This window comes from Neoarius graeffei, chromosome 19 (genome assembly GCF_027579695.1).
Source record: "Neoarius graeffei isolate fNeoGra1 chromosome 19, fNeoGra1.pri, whole genome shotgun sequence".
Taxonomy (NCBI): Eukaryota; Metazoa; Chordata; class Actinopteri; order Siluriformes; family Ariidae; genus Neoarius; species Neoarius graeffei.
Window position 1 is genome coordinate 65,514,234 of NC_083587.1, and position 23,004 is coordinate 65,537,237.

At 44.3% G+C, this 23,004-nt stretch overlaps 1 protein-coding gene across 6 annotated transcripts in view; it reads left to right on the top strand.

Annotated features, from left to right (window-relative positions):
* The window catches only part of kif13a (kinesin family member 13A), a 97,512-nt gene that overhangs the window by 16,951 nt on the left and 57,557 nt on the right, over positions 1-23,004 (top strand). For 5 of the 6 annotated variants that reach the window (XM_060900450.1, XM_060900454.1, XM_060900453.1 and 2 more), the window contains 6 exons: positions 4,479-4,491; positions 9,823-9,883; positions 10,189-10,281; positions 10,728-10,908; positions 13,676-13,763; positions 13,931-14,065. In XM_060900450.1, the coding sequence (XP_060756433.1) occupies positions 4,479-4,491; positions 9,823-9,883; positions 10,189-10,281; positions 10,728-10,908; positions 13,676-13,763; positions 13,931-14,065 (571 nt within the window). The remainder of the gene's footprint in view (positions 1-4,478; positions 4,492-9,822; positions 9,884-10,188; positions 10,282-10,727; positions 10,909-13,675; positions 13,764-13,930; positions 14,066-23,004) is intronic. The other variant, XM_060900452.1, reaches the window with a different exon arrangement.

The window sequence follows — 23,004 nt, forward strand, 5'->3', positions numbered from 1 at the left end:
GAAGCTGCACCCTGCCTCAGGAATGCTCTCATTATCTCTATCTCTCTGAACAACAACAAAAATAAAGTAAGCATTTTGCTCGTACAGATTTTCTCTCTCCTCGGCTTGGCATGGGCACCTTTTTTTTTTTTTTTTTTTTTTGGGGTAAATGTGTTCGTTTGTTGTTCAGCCGGAAAGATGTGTGTTCCTCTGATAAACCCGTGCATTTCCCTCGAGCTCCCCAGCGCCCTTCTTCTGGGGGTTGGGTCGCATTTGGGCAGAACAACAGATGCAAATCTTGACCTCAGAGAGAGAGAGAGAGAGAGTGTGTGTGTGTGTGTGTGTGTGTGTGGTGTTAGAACCTGAGTCATGACTGAGTCATTCTGCTCGTAACTCATGTTTTAGGGTCATCTTTCATCTACCTGAACTTTTTTTTTCCATGCTTGAGCTGCTTCACTGACTCGACCTCTCTGAAATGTCTGATCATCAGTATAATTAGAATAAACAACGTCTTTTCTATAAACGGTCTCAGAAAAAAAATGCCGCCCAACAACACGAACAAACACAGGACCTTCTAACCTTGAGACGTTTTGTGGAGCAGCTTCACATGGTTCCCCTCCTCCACCCCCAAAAAGTCAGATGAACTAATTGACATATAAATCTGGAATGACTGCCAGTTGCATAGGTGCATTGAACTGGAAGCTCCGCCCTCTTTCCGCCAATCTGATCATAGTAATGATATGGTTCACATTCTCGTCTCGACTAGCTTTTCCTGCTTGAAAGCGAGATCCTCGCATTTGGTTCCAGTAAATGGAGTTCATTAACGTGAAATGAAAAACGTATGTTTGACTTGACTAGCATTTATCATTAACATCAGTTTGCTATGTTTATAATGCCGCAATCAGACTACATGATATTTTTGTCTTTCCTGATGGACGTCATGTCAGATTAGACAATTGTAGTGCCATCATTTCTTGCCGTGTTTTGGTTGGGAGACTGTCAGCGCTACAGGTTCGACCCCGACCAATCATCGTTCATGTCCTTGCGTGTCGTCCAGGAGGACGGTCAAGAGAGGGTCAATCGCGGCTACAGAAGGAACGTTACAGAACACAATGTCTCATCTCATCTCATCTCATTATCTCTAGCCGCTTTATCCTTCTACAGGGTCGCAGGCAAGCTGGAGCCTATCCCAGCTGACTACGGGCAAAAGGCGGGGTACACCCTGGACAAGCCGCCAGGTCATCACAGGGCTGACACATAGACACAGACAACCATTCACACTCACATTCACACCTACGCTCAATTTAGAGTCACCAGTTAACCTAACCTGCATATCTTTGGACTGTGGGGGAAACCGGAACACCCGGAGGAAACCCACGCGGACACGGGGAGAACATGCAAACTCCACACAGAAAGGCCCTCGCCGGCCACGGGGCTCGAACCCAGGACCTTCTTGCTGTGAGGCGACAGCGCTAACCACTACACCACCGTGCCGCCCGAACACAATGTGTTTTGTGGAAAAAAAAAAAAGGAACACGGCATAGGAGTCAAGCTAGGTGAGAAAATACAAAAAATTCTGACCTACGAGACTTTTATTCTGGGTGTCGTGGGACGTCCTGGACGCCACATCGCTGTTCTTCAATTATATCATGCTGTACGACCCATTCATCATTCCTGATGTCAGAAATTTGTTGGCCACAAGAAAATCGCATCAAAATCTGTCCAAATTCGTGTGGTCTGATCCCAGCGTTAGGGATGCTGTTAAAAATGTTAAACCAGAAGTGGACAAAAAAATGGCATGTTTTTGAGAATTTTTTGCCTGAAACAACCAAAAAAAAAAAAAAAGGCTGACAACAAATATGTCAAATCTTTCTATGTGTTATTCCTACAATGAAAAACAGGACTGTCTTTTGGGCCTTTTCCACTACCCTTTTTCAGCTCACTTCAGCCCGACACGGCTCGCGTTTCGACTACCTCAGAGCAGCACGACTCGGCTCGCTTCAGCCCTACTCAGCACCCAAAACTCGCACGGTTTTGGAGTAGGGCTGAAGCGAGCCAAACCGAGCCGAGTGGGGCTAGGGGTGTGAGCAGACACTCCCCTGTGCACTGATTGGTGAGGAGTAGTGTCCTCACATGCCCACACACGCCCCGCGAGCACGCTGGGATCTGTAAACACCGTAAACCCGGAAGAATTATGAATTGCGAGAATTTCTGAAGCCTTATGCGCCTCGCCTCATCTATACGCTCTTGCCAGTATCTGTTGGCGTTGTCGGTGACAACAAGCCACAGCACCAAGACCAGCAACACTAACGACTCCATGTCCTCCATGTTTATTGTTTACTATCCGGGTCGTGAGACTACCGCTTAAAAGGTCACTGATGTCACTGTTTGCGCCGCCTAACGACATCACGTGACGTCCACCCACTTTCGCTAACTCCACCCAATGTGTCCACCCACTTCCAGCCAGCACGGTTCAGCGCGGTTGTAGTCGAAATGCAACTCCAACAGCCCCACTCAGCTCGACTCAGCACGGCACGGCTCAGCCCAACTCAGCCGCGTTGGTAGTGGAAAAGCGGCATTTGTCACTTTTTTGCGTTCTCTTTTTGTAAATTCTGGTTTGGCTCATGCACCACTGCCCCCTAGGGGACACACATCATGCTACGTGCAAATATGAAGTATGAAAGCAGACACCTACACAAGCGTCACATGGTTGCAGACGTCTAAATCAGCATGTAGCCTAATCAGCTCATGTTGGGGGCGTGGTTTGGGTGGGAACGCTACCTCAGGGAGGAGCTGGTTTTGTTTGGATTGTAAGTTTGGGAATAGCTAGCTCAGGCAAAAATCACTGACTGCACCTTTAATGTTGTTGGTGTTTTTGCTGTGTAGATGTTGTGTTGCACTGGTGTGTGTGTGTGTGTGTGTGTCTCTCTCTCTCTCTCTCTCTCTCTCTCTCTCTCTCTGTCTCTCTCTCTCTCGCACGCGCGCGCACAAAATGTTTGGTCGAGTAGAAGTGGGTTTGGTTTTATACTGACGTGTTAATTACTCTTTGGAAAAGGAAGGTCACTTCCTGTTTGGCCCACGTTTGCTGATGGTGTTTTCTTTATGCTTGCCTCTTCGGACCGAGTGTGTGAGGAGTGTGTGTTGGAGATGGGAGGGATGTCGTAAACTGTTCCAAATGTAGAACTCTCTCTCACACACACATGGCTGTGACATTTCTGTTTTTAGTGCGATCACTCCGATTCCTCGTCCTGATGTTCTCACACTGATGTACTGTCTCTCGTGTCATGCTCTGAGAAAGTGACGTTGTAGCACATCCTGCGACGTACTGAAGGTTGTGGTCCGGTTCTCATCCTCGCTGAGTGAAACTCGATCTCGTCAATAAACCAAGAAATGGAAATGCGGCATTTTTACTTTTTCCTCTTGTTTTGTTTTGTTTTATGAGCAGTGATGAGAAATTTCCAGCCCCAGTGAAGCCACTGATGACCCATTTAGCGAACAGACAATGCAGCGTGTGTGTGTGTGTGTGTGTGTGTGTGTGTGTGTGTGTGTGTGTGTGTGTGTGAGTCACTTTGTAACTGACAAAGTTTGAGTAGCTGAAGCTACAGCTGTGAATTTTCGGTCTTTAGGTGCTTGAGGTGCAGGCATACAGAGAGAGAGATACAGACAGATCATTTGTTTTTGTAAATAAAACAAAGAATCAGCAAAACAACAAATAAATGAACCAACGCAATAAATTAAACAAACAAATTTAAAAAAATTAATAATGTAAATGAATAGGAGAAAGAGCAAGAAAATTAAAACAATTAAATCAATAAATGAACAAAATATAAATAACTAAACCAAATAAAGAATAAAAAACAACCACAAAAATAAACAAGCAACCAATTGTAAAAATAAAATTGTGTGAAACACGTAACAACTTACCGAGGTAGCTAGCTCTCAAACTACGCTAATTTTGTTAATTATTAAAAATTAAACAAAACAGAAATGTAGCTTCACATCCTCGTGATGTAAAATCAAACGTTGGAGTTGATTGATTAAAATATTTTCAAAAGCAGCAGCTGAGATTTGCTCGGTGTGTTTGTGACGCTGTGTCCGGTGTGAGTACGGGGGTAACGCGGGGTTTATCGCGGTACAGTAACGCTAAATTACCCCTCACTGCTGGCTGTAGTGTAATTTTCTTTACACAAACACACACCCCAAAGCCATGAACACACACTCCGTCTTCTTCTTTCAGCATGGTGAACACAGTTACACGGCGTGAACATGGTTAAATTGTTTCTTGCGCTGTTTCGCTGAGCTGTACGAGCTCGTATCCGTCTCGAAACACCTGTGAAATGAGTCATAAGAAAGCAGTTTTGATTCTGAGGTCTCGAGACGGTGACTCAGAGTGAAGGAATGATTCCATGGATGAAGGAGGACTTTGATTAACTTTTTTTTCTTTCTTTCTTTGCCTCTCCTGACTGAATGATGACCTTCGGTGACCTCTGGACCTGCAGGAAGCAGCCGAAGGTAAGAAGGATGTTTCAAGTTTTGACACGTTGATTTGAGAAATACAAACTCTTAGAAGGCTAGGCATCACGCATGATCTAAACACGAGCACTTTGTTAACTGGTGGAGGTTTCCAGAACTATTTGTAGCTGAAAGTCCTAATTCTGTGTGTTCTCTTGGGGGAGGGGCACACTAGCCAGTCATAAGTATCTGTGAGCTCATGTATGCAGAAGACAGTAGATAGCGCTTTCCGTCCCTGTGTCACAGCATGACGTATGTCTTTCTCAGTCTTTCCCTTTGTGAAGCAGTCTGCTGATTTTCATTGAAATTTTTTTCCGCCACGTTCTGAGATAGATTTATTGCAGTCGCAAATACATAAACGCGTAACGCAAATGACTGGACGCCATTTGTGAGTGGCTTTATGTCAGGAAAACTTTAAAAATTTTTATACATTTCATCACACTCGCTGATTTTCGCTTCACAGACTTCCAGTGCGAATATATTACTGCGCAAAAGTCAACCTGGAATTTACATCTTTAACCAGTATCACCGAGCACTATGCACTCAGTTAGGAGGCTGGATAAAAACCACCATAACCGCTCTTAACTTTCCAGTATCATACCCAATGTGCTTAGATTTAAGAAAAGCTCAACTCGGGTGTCACTTGTTGGCGTCGCTGAAATCACAGAATCATGTCATGCAAGTAGGTGGAGAAATTAATGTGCTCCTGTTGCTTGCTAGTGTGAACGTAGCGTCACTGGTCTGGGATTTAATTGTGATTGTTGTGTTGTGTTTCGGTAATAAGATCTCAGGATTTATTGGCGTTGACTGAAGCAGCTGTTCTGAGCATTGGGCGTCACATCACTCCCCAAAAAGAAAATGTATTTTTGGAATCTGTTTCTCTTCCTGTCGCTTCCTGTCGCGGAGACAGGGTGTGTGTGTGTGTGTGTGTGTGTGTGTGAGAGTGTGTGTGTGTGTCGGAGCTTGGAGATCTCGCAAAACACCCACAAAGGCCACAATGTGTGAAAGGATGAGCAGAGACAGTGGACCAGTGTGTGTGTTCAAAGCTGCATTGTTGGAATGTGCCCCAACACACACACACACACACACACACACCACACACTGGTGCCTCCTAATTTAGAGACGAGGCACAAAATTTGCCCCTATCAGCAGTACCATATTCTCTGGAGTATGAGACACTTGAATTACCTATCTATCATTTATTTATTTATTTATTTATTAATCTATCCATCTATCACTCTGTTCATCCATCCATCTGTCTGTCCATCTATAATATAAACACGGGAAAAAAATCATAATCGATGTGAAATTTGCCAGAGAGAAAATGAAAAGTTATTTAAAGATATTAAAGCAGGAATTCACCCTGTAGTTAAATTTTTTTTTTAATAAGTTATGGATAATAATCTTGTTTGTTTAAATTCCGATTTTAAAAAATCCTCACCAAAATGCTAAGTTAGTACTGATAAGTTCATATAATAAACCTGCATTCAGCTTTCATTCAGGATTAGCAATGTTAGCATTCTGAGGTAAAAATCTGAGTGTAACCTTTAACTGCTCCTGTCAGCTCGGGGGTTGGGTGCCTCACTGCAGCACGTTACCGTGGGAACACGCGTCACTAAAGCGGGAATTTTATCTGGCCTTTAACAGATTTATACCGTTCATTAAGGATTCCTTCACAAAAGCTTCATCAGGCACTGTTTACTTTACCGCAGACCTGCTTAAAGGAGAAAGTTCACCAAAAATAAAATGTACACTTTTTTTTTTTTAACCCGCACTGCCACGGTTTGCTAATGTTGCTAACAAAAAGTAGATGTAAATCAGTGATGCAGTTAAACACCACATCACTCTGACTTCCTGTTTAAGAAGAAGAAGCCATTCTGTGGGGACTTAGGCTACATCCACACGACAACGGCAACGAGATTTTTTTTTTTTTTAAATATCGCGTCCACATGGGCAACGGATCAGTAAAATATCAGGTTCATATGGCAACGCAACGCTTGCTGAAAACGATGCAATACACATGCCACACCTCTACGTGCGCTGTAAGACGGTCCCATCGGAGACACCAGAACAATAGAAGAAGTAGACGCATGCGCATAAACCCCTTCTTCTGTAGCATCAGCCACATAAAGTTTTGATTATTAGTCAGTAGCGTAAAACGAAAGACGCGGAAAGAGGAATGAACGGGGGTAGATGGAAGCCGGTACGCCAACATTCTGATATCCTCCAGAATTCTTTAATGGTCCGGAATAAATTGAATGCTACACGTTGATGGATTACTTTGTTCTTCTACGCCCTTTTTGAGGAATGTATTGTCGGACTTAAACCAACATCTGAAGAGGTGAGATCGCTCCTTTTTTTTTTTTTCCTATTTTTGCTGGCGGGATTGTTTTTGTTTTTGGAAAGCGCATGGGCGGTGCGCGGTTTGGTTATACTCAGTACTTCCGCAGTGTTTGGACTAAAGACTCTGCCCTAAGGGCTATTCTCTCACTCTCTCTCTCTCTCTCTCTCTCTCTCACTTTGCACCATTACACAATAAATATTCACAGTGAAAATATTTTGTAAGCGCGTTTCATGAACCAAGTTATAGGATTTGTTGACAATTCGCATTGAGTTCGTTACACTTCTACCCGGCGTGAAGCACTGACAGTCATGTGGTTGTGACATCATCGTAAACAAATCCGTTCTACTCATCCAGACAACTTTGCAACGGGGCCGTTGCCAGATTGTTCCACTCTGGAAGCCGTTCTCAAAAGATTTCGTTTTGGGGCACCCAAAACGCCGGTGCCGTGTGGACGCCAGGCCGAAACGATAAATAATTTTATCAGATTCACCTGAATCCGTTGCCGTGTGGACAGGGCCTTAAGAACACTGTTCGCCTAAACTATCTGGAAGATTTATAATGATCATGCTTAATTTTATGCTAACGTGTACATGACACGTTCAGGTTTGCTGTGAACTTCTTGTTGATTTTGTAGCGCTGGATTTTACAGATCTGGAAAAATATTAAATTAAACCCCGGCCCTGGGCATTTCCTATTGGTTGATGAAAGCATGTCCGTGGCAACAGTTGTGCTTGTGAGATTGTCTGAAATATCTATGTTTTACTTTTTCTTGTGAATCGTAATAAAATAGTTTAATTGAAAACTAGCGTTTGTGATTTTTGATCAGTTGCTATGGCGATATGGGAGACGGTCATTAAAAAAATCCCACCTCGAACAGCGTTCGGACCGTTTGGGAAAAACCAAAGAGGAAAGCACTCAAGACAGGAACAATGCTTTTGCTTGCAGTTACTTTAAAAAAACAAAAAAACAAATCATGACCTTGTGAGCCAATCAGAAACAAGTGGGCGGGGCTATAATCAGGTTGTTCTGCTCATGATGAAGTAGCATAACGCCACATTCCAGCTTTCCTTTCATCTGAGAGTCGTCTCGTCCCACAATGTATGCTAGCTTGCGAAGATTTTCTTGTTAGCTATGTTGGAAATTAAATATGTGCATACTTAATGAGGAGCAGTGATATACAGTGGTGCTTGAAAGTTTGTGAACCCTTTAGAATTTTCTATATTTCTGCATAAATATGACCTAAAACATCAGATTTCCACACAAGTCCTAAAAGTAGATAAAGAGAACCCAGTTAAACAAATGAGACAAAAATATTATACTTGGTCATTTATTTATTGAGGAAAATGATCCAATATTACATATCTGTGAGTGGCAAAAGTATGTGAACCTCTGCTTTCAGTATCTGGTGTGACCCCCTTGTGCAGCAATGACTGCAACTAAACGTTTGCGGTAACTGTTGATCAGTCCTGCACACCGGCTTGGAGGAATTTTAGCCCGTTCCTCCGTACAGAACAGCTTCAACTCTGGGATGTTGGTGGGTTTCCTCACATAAACTGCTCGCTTCAGGTCCTTCCACAACATTTCCATTGGACTAAGGTCAGGACTTTGACTTGGCCATTCCAAAACATTAACTTTATTCTTCTTTAACCATTCTTTGATAGAACGACTTGTGTGCTTAGGGTCGTTGTCTTGCTGCATGACCCACCTTCTCTTGAGATTCAGTTCATGGACAGATGTCCTGACATTTTCCTTTAGAATTCGCTGGTATAATTCAGAATTCATTGTTCCATCAATGATGGCAAGCCGTCCTGGCCCAGATGCAGCAAAACAGTCCCAAACCATGATACTACCACCACCATGTTTCACAGATGGGATAAGGTTCTTATGCTGGAATGCAGCGTTTTCCTTTCTCCAAACATAACGCTTCTCATTTAAACCAAAAGGTTCTATTTTGGTCTCATCCGTCCACAAAACATTTTTCCAATAGCCTTCTGGCTTGTCCACATGATCTTTAGCAAACTGCAGATGAGCAGCAATGTTCTTTTTGGAGAGCAGTGGCTTTCTCCTTGCAACCCTGCCATGCACACCATTGTTGTTCAGTGTTCTCCTGATGGTGGACTCATGAACATTAACATTAGCCAATGTGAGAGAGGCCTTCAGTTGCTTAGAAGTTACCATGGAATCCTTTGTGACCTCGCCGACTATTACACGCCTTGCTCTTGGAGTGATCTTTGTTGGTCGACCACTCCTGGGGAGGGTAACAATGGTCTTGAATTTCCTCCATTTGTACACAATCTGTCTGGCTGTGGATTGGTGGAGTCCAAACTCTTTAGAGATGGTTTTGTAACCTTTTCCAGCCAGATGAGCATCAACAACACTTTTTCTGAGGTCCTCAGAAATCTCCTTTGTTCGTGCCATGATACACTTCCACAAACATGTGTTATGAAGATCAGACTTTGATAGATCCCTGTTCTTTAAATAAAACAGGGTGCCCACTCACACCTGATTGTCATCCCATTGATTGAAAACACCTGACTCTAATTTCACCTTCAAATTAACTGCTAATCCTAGAGGTTCACATACTCTTGCCACTCACAGATATGTAATATTGGATCATTTTCCTCAATAAATAAATGACCAAGTATAATATTTTTGTCTCATTTGTTTAACTGGGTTCTCTTTATCTACTTTTAGGACTTGTGTGAAAATCTGATGATGTTTTAGGTCATATTTACGCAGAAAGATAGAAAATTCTAAAGGGTTCACAAACTTTCAAGCACCACTGTATAGTACAATATGGTGCACACAGAGTGACCTCACAGTGTGACTGTGATTATCCTGTACACTCAGTGTGTGTGTGTGTGTGTGTGAGAGAGAGAGTGTCCCTCAGGTGTGTTAGTGCTGTGATAGGTCAGTGTGAGTGAAATGCTACGATACACATGTCCGAGCACGCCCGTAAAACTCACGCTTCGTTTCTGTTTGTACAGGTGTTCGCCTTCGACCACTGTTTCTGGTCCATGGATGAGTCCAACATCCCCAAATATGCAGGTGAGTCACACACACACACAGCACTTTCTCAGCAGTGTGGGAGGTGAAGTCTCACCCAGCTCATAATTATCTGGAGTATGGGGTTTAAACATGGTTCTGCTTTGAGCTCTAAATTAGCGATGTGGAAAAGCCACGGTTATTGTGTGTTCATGCAGAAATTTTAGCAGCGCTAATGGATTCCACATTACAGCTGTTTACACCAGATTAGCGCACTAATCACTTAATCAGTGACTGCAGGACTTTCTGCTGTGGTTCTCTGCTCACACGGTCACCTACAGTACACTGAGGTGTGTGTGTGTGTGCAGGTCAGGAGGTGGTCTTCAGGTGTTTGGGTGAGGGGATACTGGAGAACGCCTTTCAGGGATACAACGCCTGCATATTCGCCTACGGACAAACAGGTGCTCGCTTGCTGTCTCTGTCTGTCTGTCTCTCACTTTCTGTCTTCCTGCCTCTCAGTCTGTGTGCCTGTCTCTCTATATGTACACTACTTGGCAATCATCTGTCTCACCCTGTGGAGAGAGAGACAGGAGGGTGAGACAGAAGTTTGCTGAGTAGTGTGCACTACTGGAGGGTGAAACAGCTGTTGGTCTCATTAGAACAGCAGGTAGATGAACAGGAAGCTGCTGTGTTTCTCATTGTTCTGCTGAATCGCTCAGGCCTCCAACACACACACACGTGCGCACGCACACACACACACACACACACACACACACACACACACACACACGAGAGACTGGTCCTTGGCTGTTCCATTTCCTGTCTTTTATAGAACAAATCTCTCTCCTTGTGTCTCCCCAATCATCAGCATTATTCTTACAGGTGTGTGTGTGTGTTCATTCCCCAGGCTCGGGGAAGTCGTACTCCATGATGGGGAGTGTTGATCAGCCTGGTTTAATCCCGCGTCTGTGCTGCTCGCTGTTTGAGAGAGTCGGCCGCGAGCAGAGCGACTCCCACACCTTTAAGGTGGAAGTTTCCTACATGGAGATCTACAATGAGAAAGTGAGAGACCTCCTGGACCCCAAAGGGTGAGAAACAGATACAGTGTCAACGTAAACATTTCACACACATACAGAATCCTAAAACTGTCCTGTCCGGTCACAGTGAAGGAGGTGTGGCCTCTGAGTCTTAATCCTAGTGAAGGTGTGTTCTGTGTACCTGTCATTTGTAATAAAGGAGTGGCCTCTCTGTACCTATAATTTCTAATATAGGAGGCGTGGCCTTCCTGTACCTGCCATTTGTGACAGAGGAGGTGTGGCCTCTGTACCTGTGATTTCTAATAAAGGAGGTGTGGTCACTTATTGGCCTACCTGTCATATGCAGTAAAGGAGGCGTGGCCTATTTGTACCTATAATTTCGAATATAGGAGGTGTTGCCTCCCTGTACCGGTCATTTGTAATAAAGAAGGCATGGCCTCTCTGTACCTGTGATTTCTCATAAAGGAGGTGTGGCCTTTCTGTACCTGTGATTTCTAATAAAAGAGGTGTGGCCTCTCTGTGGCTTACCTGTCATTTGTAATAAAGAAGGCATGGCCTCTCTGTATCTATAATTTCTCATAAAGGAGGTGTGGCGTCTCTGTACCTGTCATTTCTAATATAGGAGGTGTGACCTACCTGTCATTTGTAATAAAGGTGTGGTCTCTCTATATCTGTGATTTCTAATAAAAGAGGTGTGGCCTCTCTGCACCTGTGATTTCTAATAAGAGAGGCATGGCCTCTCTGTATCTATAATTTCTAATAAAGGAGGTGTGGCCTCTCTGCACCTGTGATTTCTAATAAGACAGGCATGGCTTCTCTGTATCTATAATTGTGACGAGTCATGGAATCCACGGACACATGTCGGCCTAATTAATTAATTAATTAATGCTTCTTTTGCGATTTTCTCGGATTCATTTCGGCCGACACGTGTCCGTAGATTCCATGACTCGTCACAATTTCTAATAAAGGAGGTGTGGCCTCTCTGTACCTGTCATTTCTAATATAGGAGGTGTGGCCTACGTGTCATTTGTAATAAAGAAGGCGTGGTCTCTGTATCTGTGATTTCTAATAAAAGAGGTGTAGCCTGTCTGCACCTGTGATTTCTAATAAAAGAGGCGTGGCCTCTCTGTATCTGTGATTTCTAATAAAGGAGGTGTAGCCTCTCTGTACCTGTCATTTCTAATATAGGAGGTGTGGCCTCCGTGGCCTACCTGTCATTTGTAATAAAGAAGGCGTGGCCTCTCTGTATCTGTAATTTCTAATAAAGGAGGTGTGGCCTCTCTACCTGTCATTTCTAATATAGGAGGTGTGGCCGACCTGTCATTTGTAATAAAGGAGGTGTGGCCTCTCCGTACCTGTCATTTCTAATATAGGAGGTGTGGCCTCCGTGGCCTACGTGTCATTTGTAATAAAGAAGGCATGGCCTCTCTGTAGCTGTAATTTCTAATAAAGGAGGTGTGGCCGCTCTGTGGTTTACCTGTCATTTGTAATAAAGAAGGTATGGCCTCTCTGTATCTGTAATTTCTAATAAAAGAGGTGTGGCCTCTCTGTATCTGTGATTTCTAATAAAAGAGGTGTGGCTTCTCTGCACCTGTGATTTCTAATAAAAGAGGCGTAGCCTCTCTGTATCTGTGATTTCTAATAAAGGAGGTGTAGCCTCTTTGTACCTGTCAATTCTAATATAGGAGGTGTGGCCTCCGTGGCCTACCTGTCATTTGTAATAAAGAAGGCGTGGCCTCTCTGTATCTGTGATTTCTAATAAAAGAGGTGTGGCCTCTCTGCACCTGTGATTTCTAATAAAAGAGGTATGGCCTCTGGACCTGTGATTTCTAATAAAGGAGGCGTGGCCTCTGTATCTGTGATTTCTAATATAGGAGGTGTGGCCTTCGTGGCCTACCTGTCATTTGTAATAAAGAAGGCGTGGCCTCTCTGTATCTGTGATTTCTAATAAAAGAGGTGTGGCCTCTCTGCACCTGTGATTTCTAATAAAAGAGGTGTGGCCTCTGGACCTGTGATTTCTAATAAAGGAGGCGTGGCCTCTGTATCTGTGATTTCTAATATAGGAGGTGTGGCCTACCTGTCATTTGTAATAAAGAAGGTGTGGCCTCTCTGTATCTGTAATTTCTAATAAAAGAGGTGTGGCCTCTGCACCTGTGATTTCTAATAAAGGAGGCGTGGCCTCTGTATCTGTGATTTCTAATATAGGAGGTGTGAACAATAAAAGAAGCTTGTAAAGGTGTATTTAAAATATGGCTGAGTGAGCTTGTATGATATATCAGTAAACAAGGTCCAATATCGTGATAATGTGATGATCTGATTGTATGTTGTAATAATGTTAAAAAGTAACGAGTCACAGTGTCCAAGTGAAACACTGAGTCGAGGCTCAACTCTCCAGCGCCCTCTAGTGGAGCCGTCAAGTTTATTTTTATACTCTGAGCTTTGAGCACAGTGCTCCTCACACTCAGCTGTGGTGTGGGGGTGGATATGGCTGTGTGTGTGTAGTTTGTTCCCCAGGCTGTGAGCAGATGAGGAATGCAGCACAGACCGAGCACTGGATTTTTTTTTTTAGCAGGCTGTTGCTGTTGATTGTTGTTTTGTGTTTGTAGTCACTAAGCATGTGCTGCTGATCTAATGAGCAGATATATTTCACACATGCAGTATTGTTTCAGGCGCGAAAGTCACGTGTATTATATGATCAGAGCCTCACGTATGATCAGAAAACTAATATGAGATTTACACAAACGCAGCAGATCTTCATTCTTCTTATTGAGAAGAGAGTGTACAAACTTTTCTCTAAGCCGTGTGTGTGTGTGTACAGCAGTCGTCAGTCTCTAAAGGTGAGGGAACACAAGGTTCTGGGTCCATATGTAGACGGTTTGTCCCAGCTGGCTGTAACGAGCTTCCAGGTAACAACACTAACATCAACACCTGTCTCTCTCTCTCTGTCTGGCTTTCCTTGTCTTTCTTTCTCTCTGACAGTCACCTTACAGCAGGGAATTAAACACCTCTCTCCCTCTCTGTTCCTTTCTTTCTTTCTTGCCTCTCTCTGTCTCTGTCTCTCTCTCTCTCGCAGGATATCGAGTGTGTGATGTCAGAGGGTAATAAGTCTCGTACAGTCGCTGCTACGAACATGAATGAAGAGAGCAGCCGATCTCATGCTGTCTTCAGCATCATCATCACACAGACACTTTACGACCTGCAGTCTGGGGTTAGATACGCGCACACACACACACACATACACACACACACACACACACTATTTGACCTGCAGTCTGGGGTTAGACACACACGTGCACACACACAGTCTCACACACACGCAATAATATGACCTGTAGTCTGGGGTTAGGCGCACGCATGTGCGCGCGCACACACACACACACACACACACACTATTTGACTTGTAGTTTGCAGTTAGATACACACACACACACACACACACTATTTGACCTGTAGTTTGCGGTTAGATACACACACACACTATTTGACCTGTAGTCTGGGGTTAGCTACACACACACACACACACACACACACACACTATTTGACCTGTAGTCTGGGGTTAGCTACACACACACACACACACACTATTTGACCTGTAGTTTGCGGTTAGATACACACACACACTATTTGACCTGTAGTCTGGGGTTAGCTACACACACACACACACACACACACACACACACACTATTTGACCTGTAGTCTGGGGTTAGCTACACACACACACACACACACTATTTGACCTGTAGTTTGCGGTTAGATACACACACACACTATTTGACCTGTAGTCTGGGGTTAGCTACACACACACACACACACACACACACACTATTTGACCTGTAGTTTGCAGTTAGATACTGTTACATTCTGACTCAAACAAATAGCCCCAAACCCAAAATAAGGCACTCAAAACAGAAAATCATGCTCTTTACTGGAATTCATACAATTTTAACAAATACAAATTACCAAGCCCAAACCCATGGTCAACGTGAAGCCTAACGCTCACGGCGCACATCACACACAAACAAAGTCCTATTAATAGGCCCAGGTGAAGGCTTCGCAGCTGGCGACATTCAGCACAATCAACTTCCAGCTCCGCGCTGTCAACAGAGGCACCGCCCCCGAAACGCTCGCAGGCGTCACACGCCCCCCCTTCTTTTTTTTTTTTTTTGGAAAACGCAGAGCCTAAAATCGCAGTCCTCCACAGATTCCTATAGAGAGAGCAAAAGAGAGACAGGGGAACAAGAAATACAAAAACAGCAAATGATCAGACACGGGATAATGCATCGGCCACAATGTTTTCTGTTCCTTTTATGTGCCTAATATCTAAACAGTATGACTGCAAATATAAAGACCAACGCACTAAGCGCTGGTTTGGACACTTCAGCGAATTTAAGAAAACTAAAGGGTTGTGGTCAGAAAAAACAGTCAAGGACACGGCAGAACTGATGTAGACCGAAAAGTACTGCAAAGCCCATATTAAGGCCAATGTCTCTTTCTCCACCACAGAATAGTGGCGTTGGTACAAACAAAATTTTTTTGAAAAGAAACACACAGGATGGTAAATATTGTGCGTATCAGCCTGCATCAGAACAGCACCCGCTCCGACGTTGCTGGCATCAACCTGTAATACAAAGGGCTTATCAAAGCATGGAGCAGACAGAACAGGCGCAGAACAAAATAGTGACTTAACATTTTCGAACCCCGTTTGGCAGTCAGCACCCCACACATATTTCTCCCCATCCCTCAAAAGATTTGTCAATGGGGCTACCACGGTGGCAAAATTCCTACAAAAACATCTGTAAAAACCCACTAAGCCCAAAAATCGCCGCAGATCTTTTTTTGTAGCGGGAGGTGGATATTGCTGGACAGCCGAAATTTTCGCATCAATCGGAAGCACTTCCCCATTACCGACAACTCTACCAAGATAAGTCACCGTCCCCCTAGCAAATTCGCATTTTGCGAGGTTCACAGTCAGCTGCGCCTCAGTCAAACGTTCAAACACCGATTTGAGCCTCTGCAGATGCGATTCCCAAGTGTCGCTGACCAGAATCAAATCATCCAAATAAACGGCACAGCCCTCTAAACCCGCAATTACCCGATTCATAAGCCGCTGAAAAGTTGCCAGCGCATTTCTCAAGCCGAAACTCATGACGGTATAAGAGTACAAACCGAATGGGGTAATAAAGGAGGAGACTTCCATAGCCCTTGAAGTTAACGGCACCTGCCAATAGGGCTGGGCGATATGAGAAAAAATTATATCACGATATATTTTTTCAAAATTTTCAATAACGATATATATCACGATATAAATCAAATCACCATTTTTGTATTTTCTTTAATTTTCTGCTCAAAATATGAACATTACAAATTAGTAGTTCCTTCCTAATTAACAAAAATAGCTTAACAAGCCTTCGTTTCACAGAACCAAAACAAACTGGATGCACATTCTTTTGTTCTTTTTGTTCAAATGAATAAACTGAAACTGAAAAATAAAAACTATATACCATTGTTAATCATTTGTGCAAATTCTAGCAGCTTTCAAATAAACATAAGACATATTGACGTGTAAACCTTATGCTGCAAGGAGAAAAAAAGTGCAATCCTGTACGTCAGTGTGTTTAAGGTTTTGTGTAACACTTTGTTGTATGTCCGATTTTAAATATCCAAAATACCTCCACACAACCGAAGATCTCTGGCCCTTCTTTTCAACGATGTCCTCCAGGGCAGTGCTCTGACTTTCCTGTTCAGAACTCCGGTCAGTCGGCTTCTCGCTCATTTTTATAATCGCTTTGTTTCACGCTTTGTTGGAGAAATGCCGCGCTCCTGCAAACTTCACCACAGCCATGCTGTGCGTTGCTGCTACACGTGTGTGTGTTTGTGTGTGCACGCAACCTAACTTGACGTGGCTCTCTTCCAACTGATTGGTTACGTGCGGTACTGTTTAGTTATGATTGGCTATTCGCGTGTCTGTCAAAACTTCGGATGAAGTAATTTTATTGAAGGCGTAGGCTTATCGTAGGCATATCGTACATGTCTAATTTCTAATCGTAGAGATTTTATATCGTGAATAACATCGTAATCGTAAAATCGCCCAGCCCTACCTGCCAATATCCCTTTAAGAGATCAAGTTTCGTTACATATTTGGCAGACCCCACAGAGTCGGCACAATCCTCGATTCGAGGTAACGGGAAACTGTCCCCTTTAGTGACACTGTTCACCTTTCGAAAATCTGTGCAAAACCTAACCGTTTTGTCTGGCTTCTCTACCAGAATGCACGGGGACGCCCATTCTGAAAACGACGGGACTGCCAGATTATTATCCAGCAAATATCGCACTTCCGACTCCAGCACTCGACGTTTTTCTGGTGACACGCGATAAAAGCGTTGCCGCACCGGGGCCGAATCACTAACATCAATATCGTGCTCGATCCAAGTGGTTCGAGATGGAGTATCCCCAAACAAAGCAGGAAATGCACGTACGAGGCGAATTAAATCCTCTCGTTTAGGCTCTGTCAAATACGCCAGTATCCCATCCAATTTTGACAAACACTCTGAACTTTTCAAACGCCCCCGAAGAACGCCATCATTTGGGTCGAGAATTTCCTGCCCACTTTCCCCAGTCAAATCCGGAGCAGAGGCTAAAACTGGGTGGGGGCACGAAGATTCATAATAGGGCTTCATTGAATTGGCGTGATACAGTGTAGATTTTTTTCGACGGGATGGAGTTGCCACTAAATAATTTTCATCGGAGATCCGGCGGATAACGGAATAGGGACCCTCAAATTTGGACTCTAATGGTGACCCACCGAACTGACAAAGCACAAGCACTTGGTCACCGACTTCAAAGGATCTACGCTTTATGGATCGATCATACAGGCGTTTCATTTTCTTTTGAGAACCCTCCAAATTTGTTCTTGCTACATCCCGCGCCCTCGCCAGCCTGTCTTTGAAACCGAGTACATAACCTTCAACATTGGAGGGTGGAACAACCGATCTACCCACGTCCCCCAAAACTGACAAAAGTCCCCGCACTTTGTGTCCAAAAACCAAGTCATTTGGACTAAACCCAGTGCTCTCTTGCACCACTTCGCGTGCAGCCAGCATGAGCCACGGTAAAGACTCTTCCCAGTCCGCATCCAGCTGCACGCAATAGGCACGCAAGAGAGACTTCATAGATTGGTGAAATCTTTCGATTGAACCCTGCGATTGAGCATGGTACGGCGTGGATGTGAGATGTTGTATGCGCAGTTGTTTTAAAACGCCCTCAAAAACACGGGAAGTAAAATTAGACCCACGGTCACTTTGCACAAATCTTGGGATACCGAAAACGGGCATAAACTGAACCAAAGCCCGCAGAACCGCCTTCGCAGAGATGGTGCGCAGCGGAAAAGCAAAGGGGTAGCGAGTGTTCAGGCACATTAACGTAAAAATATAATTACTGCCATTCTTTGACCTTGGCAGTGGGCCTACGCAATCGATAACAATATGCTCAAAAGGTTCGCCCACGGCTACAATCGGACGCAAGGGAACAGGTTTGAGAGTTTGATTAGGCTTACCGGTGACCTGACAGGTATGACATGACTTTATATATGCAGACACATCCCTTTTAATGTGCAGCCAAAAGAAGGTTCGGAGGACACGGTCATAGGTCTTCCTCACACCCCCATGCCCACACCGGTCATGCGCAACCTGTAATACAGAATCTCGAAATTTAGCAGGGATCACCACCTGGACATAAGCGTCCCCTACAAAATCTTCCCCTTGTGGCATCCATTTACGGAAGAGCACCCCATTTTCCATGAAGTATCCCCTCGCTGCTCCCAGTGCGTCTGTGGGGGACAAAACGTTTTTAAACAAACCAGCCAACCCTGGGTCAGCAGCCTGCTCCCTGCTTAACTCCTCCCCTGACAAAGGAAAAGGTAGGTCAGACAAGTCAGGAACCCCAAGCACAGAGCTAAAACTCTCCCCCCGCTCATCAAATGGCACCACTGGTTCAGCGGCACTCATTGACCTAGTAACTGCACAGGAGAAGCTCAACTCCTCATTACTTGGGGCCCAATCTGCTGCAATTGGTGAATCACATACAACAGGTGCAGGCAATTGCATTTCCCAGTATAACATGAACCCCATCTACTGGAAGAGCAGGACGGACACCAATGATAATTTCCCCCTGCACGAAATCAGATTGGATGTAAAGCCTGTGAAGGGGAACAGAGATAGTATTCAAACCAATGCCACGGATCAGAACACTTTCACCAGTATAAGACTGCTTATTAAATGGCAGCACAGACTGCAAGATGAACGAATCCATCGCGCCCGTGTCTCGCAGGATTTTTACAGGCACAGTGGGTTGACCTTGGAAAGAAACACAACCGTCAGTAATGAAGGGCAAATATGAAAGCAAACAATCCTTGGCATTAGCGACACCTCGGCCCTCCCCCAAACTAATGCTTAGTTGACTCGATAGAATGGAAAGGCCCCGCTAATACATTCGGTTTAACATATTTATCACTCGAGCGCGTTGGTCTTTTCTTTAGGGCGGGGCAATCTACCTTCCAATGCCCAATTTCGTGACAATAATTGCACACGTCCGATGCCGGATTTTGCAACGACGTAGAAGACACCGGAAATAGTTGATTCCACCCCTGCGCTATATTAACCCCAGATTTACCAACAGATTGCAAACTGCTCTTATGTATTAATGTAAACTCATCTGCCAATTCCGCTGCTTTTTCAGATGTTTTAGCCTTAAGCTCAGAGATGTAAATAGCTACACGTTCAGAAATAGCAGATTTAAACTGCTCAAGTAACATTAAATCAAACAAGTCATCAAAGGTTTGGACTCTGCTAGCAGAACACCATCGTGTGAAATGTTTGCGCAATTCTCTCACCAACTCCAGATGAGTCTGCCCTACTTCTTTTTTTGCCTGCCGGAATCTCAAGCGATACGCCTCTGGTACGAGCTCGTATGCTCGCAAAACGGCAGCTTTTACTTTAGAGTAGACTTTTGAATCACCCGAGGGCAACGATGAGTATGCCTCTTGCGCTTTCCCCTGCAAAACGCACTGCAGCAATAAACACCTGTGCTCATCCGCCCAGTTTCTGGTGTCTGCTACACGTTCAAATAAGGTAAAAAACACATCCGGATCATGGTCATTAAACTGCGGAACTAAACGTAGGCTAGAGGACACCTCCTTCGAACCCTCCATAACCAATTTCCCATCCTTAATTAAATCAAGCCTAAGGAACTCTAGGTCCAGTTTTGCCTTCTCTAACGCAATACGGCTGTTCTCTGAATCCCTCCTCAGTTTTTCTTGCTCTATCTGCAGCTGTAACAATTCCATTCTCTGTTCAAACGTCAATCCCTCAGTTTTATTTTCCTCAACTAAAACGGGCTTAGGGCCAGGCTCCTCAAGCAAAATTCCCTGCTCATGCAAAGCTTCTGTCAGGAACAGTTTAACCCTATCTTTCAATTTGCGCTCCTTGTCTGGAATAGAAACCTTATAGTGGGAGGCAATTTCCAGTAATGTTTCCTTCGTGCAACTGTCCAAATATGACTCGCGTGGAGTCTCAAAAAATGACTTTGCATCCATGCTGGAGAACACGCATAAACCAGTATAAATAAAACGTGATCCCCCCCAACTACTACAACCCAAAAAAACCCTACTTACGGTATGCCTAGTCTTCATGCAGTTACAAGCGAGGGGTACTTATGCACTGTTACCAGCAGAAAGCCTGCCGCGACTGCCAATCAGCAACGACAGGCGAAACCACGGCGTGCTCCCGAGCGTTGCTTCTACTCACCTTCACCACAACACTATAAAAAACAAAAAAAAACAAAAACAAATCCGACGTGTCTCAAAATGAAACGCCGCTATACCTACCAGGGGGAAATCACATTCATTTGCACACAGTTTATTTACCTTTTGAGACTTACTCCAATAAGGACCCACTAACCCTATACTCACCCAATCTATTTAATTAGGCTAAATAAACTAAACAGAAACTAATCAAAATCGCAATTAGACGAGCCCCCATTATGTTACATTCTGACTCAAACAAATAACCCCAAACCCAAAATAAGGCACTCAAAACAGAAAATCATGCTCTTTACTGGAATTCATACAATTTTAACAAATACAAATTACCAAGCCCAAACCCATGGCCAACGTGAAGCCTAACGCTCACGGCCGCACATCACACACAAACAAAGTCCTATTAATAGGCCCAGGTGAAGGCTTCGCAGCTGGCGACATTCAGCACAATCAACTTCCAGCTCCGCGCTGTCAACAGAGGCACCGCCCCCGAAACGCTCGCAGGCGTCACAGATACACACACACACACACACACTATTTGACCTGTAGTCTGGGGTTAGCTACACACACACACACACACACACACTATTTGACCTGTAGTTTGCAGTTAGATACACACACACACACACACACACACACACACACACACACACACTATTTGACCTGTAGTCTGGGGTTAGCTACACACACACACACACACACACACACACTATTTGACCTGTAGTTTGCAGTTAGATACTGTTACATTCTGACTCAGACAAATAACCCCAAACCCAAAATAAGGCACTCAAAACAGAAAATCATGCTCTTTACTGGAATTCATACAATTTTAACAAATACAAATTACCAAGCCCAAACCCATGGCCAACGTGAAGCCTAACGCTCACGGCCGCACATCACACACAAACAAAGTCCTATTAATAGGCCCAGGTGAAGGCTTCGCAGCTGGCGACATTCAGCACAATCAACTTCCAGCTCCGCGCTGTCAACAGAGGCACCGCCCCCGAAACACTCGTAGGCGTCACAGATACACACACACACACACACACACACACACACACACACACACACACACTATTTGACCTGTAGTTTGCGGTTAGATACACACACACACACACACACACACACACTATTTGACCTGTAGTCTGGGGTTAGATACACACACACACACACACACACACACACTATTTGACCTGTAGTCTGGGGTTAGATACACACACACACACACACACACTATTTGACCTGCAGTGTGCGGTTAGATACACACACACTCGCACACACACTATTTGACCTGCAGTGTGCGGTTAGATACACACACACTATTTGAGCTGCAGTCTGCAGTTAGATACACACACACACTATTTGACCTGTAGTCTGGGGTTAGATACACACACACACACACTATTTGACCTGTAGTCTGGGGTTAGATACACACACACACACACACACTATTTGACCTGTAGTTTGCGGTTAGATATACACACACACACACACACACACACTATTTGACCTGCAGTGTGCGGTTAGATACACACACACTCACACACACACTATTTGAGCTGCAGTCTGCGGTTAGATACACACACACACTATTTGACCTGTAGTCTGGGGTTAGATACACACACACACACACACACACACACACACACACACAGTATTTGACCTGTAGTCTGGGGTTAGATACACACACACACACACACACACACACACACACACAGACACACACACACACACACACACTATTTGACCTGTAGTCTGGGGTTAGATACACACACACACACACACACACACACACACACACTATTTGACCTGTAGTTTGCGGTTAGATACACACACACACACACACACTATTTGACCTGTAGTTTGCGGTTAGATACACACACACACACACACACACACACACTATTTGACCTGTAGTCTGGGGTTAGATACACACACACACACACACACACACACACACACACACACACTATTTGACCTGTAGTTTGCGGTTAGATACACACACACACACACACACACACACACACTATTTGACCTGTAGTCTGGGGTTAGATACACACACACACACACACACACACACACACACTATTTGACCTGCAGTGTGCGGTTAGATACACACACACTCGCACACACACTATTTGACCTGCAGTGTGCGGTTAGATACACACACACTCGCACACACACTATTTGAGCTGCAGTCTGCAGTTAGATACACACACACACTATTTGACCTGTAGTCTGGGGTTAGATACACACACACACACACACACACACACACTATTTGACCTGTAGTCTGGGGTTAGATACACACACACACACACACTCACACACACACA